General features: G+C 35.7%; 1 protein-coding gene across 1 annotated transcript; it reads left to right on the top strand.

Annotated features, from left to right (window-relative positions):
- Nucleotides 1-3,066: 3,066 nt before the first annotated feature.
- Nucleotides 3,067-5,472, top strand: LOC110926364 (cinnamyl alcohol dehydrogenase 1). Its single transcript, XM_022170114.2, has 4 exons — nt 3,067-3,449; nt 3,538-3,651; nt 4,298-4,965; nt 5,087-5,472. The coding sequence occupies exons 1-4, from the start codon at nt 3,361-3,363 to the stop codon at nt 5,290-5,292; spliced, it is 1,077 nt and encodes a 358-aa protein (XP_022025806.1). The 5' UTR covers nt 3,067-3,360; the 3' UTR covers nt 5,293-5,472.
- The last annotated feature ends 251 nt before the right edge of the window (nt 5,473-5,723 follow it).

The following is a 5,723-nucleotide window of genomic DNA, read 5'->3' as shown; positions in this document are numbered from 1 at the left end:
TGGCTGAATAAAAAAACGAAAACAGCATAATAGAAATATAAAAAAATAGTAAAAAAAATATGAATTGATTGAATAAGAAGAAACAAAAATTCTAAGAGCATTTACATCAGGTATCTATTTAGTTTTTTTTTCCTCAAAATTGTAGAAAAAAAAAATTAACGTTTTCTTTCATTCGTATTTTCCATGAGCATCTCTATCTCTGAAATAGAGATAAGTTTGAGAGACTACACTAATCCTCTAAGTAGTAAAACTCACTGTCATCACTAAATATATTTGATATTTTCATCATCGTGTGTTGCGGTGATGGGATGTTTTGTGTACATATTTTAAAATCTTATGTTCCCGATATAAAAGACTTCGAGTAGTGGTGGTACTTGAAGATACATGCTTGATTTTGGTTATAGGTTTTTTTTACCAACAATTACAAGGAGTATAATATGAAGGTAGCAACTAAAACAAAAGCGATTTCAAGATTTTGATCCTAATACAGTTCACAATGCACATACAGTAATATAAACCCAGCCAAATATGGTTTGAAAAATAAAAGTTAAAAAGTTTTACTGTGATGAGAGTGTACAGTTAAAACGAAGAAAAATACAATAAAATATATTTTGGATTGTGAGTCAGTAGTAAAGAGAAATAAATAATAAAATTAGTGTTTGTGAGTTAGATCAAGATATAGATATAGAGATAGACGTGATACGTTATTTAAAACTAAAGATAATTTAGAGATAAATAAATTTTATATTAAATTAACGAAATGAATATAAAGGCACGAATGACAATGCTCTTAGATGTTATTTTGTTGGTTAATATATAAAAGATGATATTAAATAATAGGTTATTAATTTGATTTTTTTAACCCGTGTGTCACACGGGATATAGGCTAGTACAGTAATATAAACCCAGCCAAATAACAATTATACATTGTTTGACAAATCAAACTACATTTTTGTCAAAAACTAAAGAATTTCATACGATCTACCCAAACCAAAGTGTTACTCCGTATTACCCAAATTATTCAACAACACACGAATCTTTTACACATAACAAACAAAAGACGCTTCTGGATGAACATCAATGCGATGAACATCATACAAAATAACACTCCGTATCTTACTAAGAACATGAGAGAAGATGATAAAAAAAAAAAAAAAAAAAAAAAACCCTAGAAAATAACTGATAACTGGAACTCCCAAAACAACTCACAAAGAGACTGAATGAATGTCCAAATGAACGACTGAAGGAAGAAATATGTAGCCAGGTCTTCAAAGATCTCAGCTCCTCAGCCCGCACATCCAAAAGCCCAACTTCAGCATTAAGCATTAGCCCACCAGCAACCTTTAGGCCCACTTGAACAATCTGAACTCTTTTCTTTCGACCCAACCCCATAAGCACATAACTAGCATTAGTAACCATTTATTATTATTATAAAACTAAACTTAGGTTATAAAAATCTAAAACTGAACGTATATATTATATACTTTTTAACAATTTTCTTTAGGATAATTTGTGATCATAAGACTAACCGTTGTCCATTAAAGAAGGAGTGGTTAACGTGGCCATGTAGGCCGTTAACGGCCAGCACACCGCGTCAGGTCGTTAACGGACCTCGATAAAGGGTGATTTCGTGAATGTTTTAACGGCGTCAGTAGAAGAATATGGAGAGGATGGTCGGACCCATGGATGTGAAAACCAATCACATGTCACCTTCAATTTTTTTCTTTTTCTTTTTTGTTTAGTTATTGGCATTGGGTGTTAGTTAACCCACAACACAATATTAGCGAGAATTTAGTTAATAGTTAAGTTGTGACGTGACAGTGATGTGGCAATGGGTTAACAGATATTTAGTTAACCCACAACAGATAGTAGAGTCATACCTCCTACACTGTAAGGCTAACACTTTTATGGCAAAATTAAAGGCAATTAGGATTTGATATCAAAATAAATGACCTAAGAGGATCCATACAAATATCAAAATAAGAACGTTTAAACTTACAGAACTAATTCCGGCAGCCAAAAAAAAAAAAACAGTTTCAGTCTTAAAATTCCCATTTTCTGCAACATTTACAGGATTATCAGCCGTATATGCTTCTAGAGGTATCACACGATACAACCTTTCTTCATGTATCATCATCATCATTATACTCAGTAAATCCCATCAATAGCAAAGCTAAGGTAGGGTCTAAGGATGGTAGGATGTAGACAGCCTTACCTCTACCCCGTAGGAATAGAGAGGCTACTTACAGTGAGACCCCCAACTCGATATTAGTTTTGTATCAAGCCTTGGACATAAGGCACATAACATCCAGCAATTGAGACAAATGCCGATTAGTGCATGTACCCATTGTCTTCCGGCTATCAACACCACCACATGATGCATGATTAACCATCCTCTCTTCTGACGTTATTTTCACGAAATTAATAAAATAACTTTAAAAACGTGCACTTTCACTTTTGCCCCCCGAACGCCCACAAATATACATATTATATGTGCATACCGGAAGCGGTGTGTTTCTTCCTCTATATATGAAAGTGAACTCTTAATTGTAAATCAGTCTGCAACAATGAGATACATGAAGTCCACATAGGTGATCTTAGTCTTTCCCATATTATATCTCTCAATAACTTCAAACACAACACTAACAGCTCTTGAGTGATTCGAAAAGCTATAATCCCTTAAACTATACATGTAGTCTAGTTGTCGCAAAACTAGATCACGAATGCAATCAGTTGTCAGAGACCATTGTGTACAGTTATATGTTTTACTCCGAAAACGAATAGAGGAAAAGGGTTCAGGCAGCACAAGAACAGTTACAAACCTCTCTTCCTCCGTCGAATATCACAAAAGGCGTCAAACCATTGCAAAATAAACTATTACACATAAGTTTTACTGAACCGATACCGTTCAAACAGTATTATTTATTCTTATGGTTTCAATACCCATATCAAAACCGTAGGTAACTTTATATTTATAACTTATATTTATATTGTTTGTAAATATTATTGTATCTTTTAATTATGTATACAAAATCCACCACACATAAGAGAGGAATCTCACTAGTTGAACAACCAACCACATATCTAATAAGACGTGGAATGTGGGGAGAGAGGAAAGAGAAAAGAAGGGTAGAGAGAAATAATAATACGTTTGACAATGTTTGTTTTATGAGTGAGACTTAAGCAAGTCTAATAAGAAAGCGGTATAGTGAAATTGATTATTAAGTTTTTCCTTTTCACAAACCCATCTCCCATTTTGTCTGTTATATAAATACATTAATATTACAAGTCTTCCACCACAAACACAAACACATAAACATTCTCTCTCTCTAGAACTTATAGCAAGCAAGCAGCCTGGAAATGGGAAGCCTGAAAGAGGAAATGAAGACAACCGGATGGGCTGCCAGAGACCCATCTGGCGTTCTCTCCCCCTATACCTTCACTCTCCGGTACCCTTACCACCCCTGCTCTCTCTCTGCTTCTATTTCTATATCTATATTTTTTATACATAATTTATTATGTATCCGACGACGACAGGAACAAAGGAGCAGAAGACGTGTTGTTAAAGGTGATATGCTGCGGAATTTGCCACACCGATCTTCATCAGATCAAAAACGACCTCGGAATGTCAAATTATCCCATGGTTCCTGGGTTAGTACTTACCCCGTTTTTATGCACAAACTGTCAGTTTATGAAAATTCACAAAATTAAATGCAAATGATTGGCTAATAATAATCCTAACTCTCGGGTTGACCAAATTACAATAACTTTCACTTTTGTTGTGAGGCTGGAGGGTGTGGCTTAGCGCCACCCCGCCACATCGACAACAATAGCGTCCTGGGGCGTCATTGACCATCCCACCGCTGCTAAGAGAGGGGCGCTATGGCCCTGCTAACGGGCGTTTTTTGCTTGATCGAGGCATTTGGTCAAGATAAGGGGATGCTATAAGAAACATGTGATTTCAACTCATTTCACTCACAAGAAACATGTGCTTTTGATTTTCATGAAAATTTTCATATCGAGTGAAACCGAGTTGAAATCTAATGTAAATCTGTGATTTAAGTGAATGGTATTGTCCTTGATCACTAAAGTGAACATCATAAGGGTTGTTGGTTATATTATCAGTATTATTATCGGAAGAAATAAGTTACAAGTTTTAGTTATTAAAATCAAAATTTTCTATTATTAATTAATTGTGGAAATTCTAATAGTTTATTTGCAACTTTAGTTAAAGATAAAGTTAATAATATTTGAATATTGTTTTAGTGGTGTGTAACTTTCTTGTTGATGGATGCAGACATGAGGTGGTAGGTGAGGTAATGGAGGTGGGACCGGAAGTCACCAAATTTAAGGTAGGTGATTGCGTTGGTGTCGGGTGTCTCGTCGGTTGTTGTGGCAGCTGCCGCCCTTGCAAGGCGGACGTCGAGCAGTACTGTAACAAGAAGATATGGTCCTACAACGACGTCTACACCGACGGCCGCCCCACTCAAGGTGGCTTCGCCGGCTCCATGGTCGTCCACCAAAAGTTTGTGGTTAAGATACCGGAGGGGATGTCGCCGGAACAGGTGGCGCCGCTATTATGCGCCGGTGTCACTGTGTATAGCCCGTTGAACCATTTTGGGTTAAAAGAGAGTGGGTTAAGAGGAGGCATACTTGGGCTTGGTGGGGTTGGTCACATGGGTGTGTTGATAGCTAAAGCGATGGGACATCATGTCACCGTCATCTCTTCTTCTGATAAGAAGAAAGAAGAGGCTCTTGATGTCCTCGGAGCTGATGATTATCTCGTTAGCTCTGATGTTGAGCGGATGCATGAACTAGCAGACTCTTTTGACTATATTATTGATACAGTACCTGTTCATCATCCCCTCGAGCCTAGCCTAACATTGCTAAAACTTGATGGGAAGTTGATCTTGATGGGTGTGATCAATGTTCCATTGCAATTTGTTTCCCCTCTCCTCATGATTGGTTAGACCTTTTTATATCATTACATTCGTCGTACTCTAATCATATAAATTTGTTTATGTTACTGGTTCTCGTGTAATATAATATACCTTCTTTCTAAATTCTAATTAATTATGTTTTAAAGGGAGAAAGACAATCACGGGAACCTTCATCGGTAGCATGACGGAGACCCAAGAGATGCTTGAGTTCTGCAAGGAAAAAGGAGTGAGATCGACAATCGAGGTAGTGAAGATGGATTATGTCAATACCGCGATGGAGAGGTTGGCTAAGAATGATGTTAGATACCGGTTTGTTGTGGATGTCATCGGTAGCAATCTTGGCAACGAATAAACAACATTGTGTTTGTTGGAAAGATGAAGTAGAAAGATACAGAAACAAACACTTTTAATCTTGTATTCGTTTTTCAAATGAGTGTGACAAATGCTATAAATTCCTATTTTGTTAATGTAACTTCATATATAAACCTTATGGATGATGAATTATTTACAACTTTTAAGGTGTGTTTGACAATTCATGGTACTAAATATTGACATCCAATTATGTTTTATCCAACTAAATAATTAAATAGAGATATAAATAATAAATAGATTGAAATTGGCTCATCTTATTCTTACATCTTTAAAATTTTATTTTTCACATTATTTTTACTCTTATCTCTATATATCTATGGATATATAGAAAGAGGTAAAAGAATAATGTGCCTTAAAATTCCCATAAGTTTACAAGTATGACAATAACATGACATTTGTGATAGTGGAATT

This window comes from Helianthus annuus, chromosome 4, assembly GCF_002127325.2.
Source record: "Helianthus annuus cultivar XRQ/B chromosome 4, HanXRQr2.0-SUNRISE, whole genome shotgun sequence".
In the NCBI taxonomy this organism is placed as follows: Eukaryota; Viridiplantae; Streptophyta; class Magnoliopsida; order Asterales; family Asteraceae; genus Helianthus; species Helianthus annuus.
This window is presented reverse-complemented; position numbering and strand designations above follow the sequence as displayed.

Excerpts from the sequence above, each read along its gene's own strand:
- LOC110926364 (XM_022170114.2), top strand. The coding sequence starts at position 3,361 with ATGGGAAGCCTGAAAGAGGAAATGAAGACAACCGGATGGGCTGCCAGA. Across the intron at positions 3,652-4,297 it reads AATTATCCCATGGTTCCTGG|ACATGAGGTGGTAGGTGAGG; the intron begins GTTAGTACTTAC and ends TGATGGATGCAG. Across the intron at positions 4,966-5,086 it reads TTCCCCTCTCCTCATGATTG|GGAGAAAGACAATCACGGGA; the intron begins GTTAGACCTTTT and ends TATGTTTTAAAG.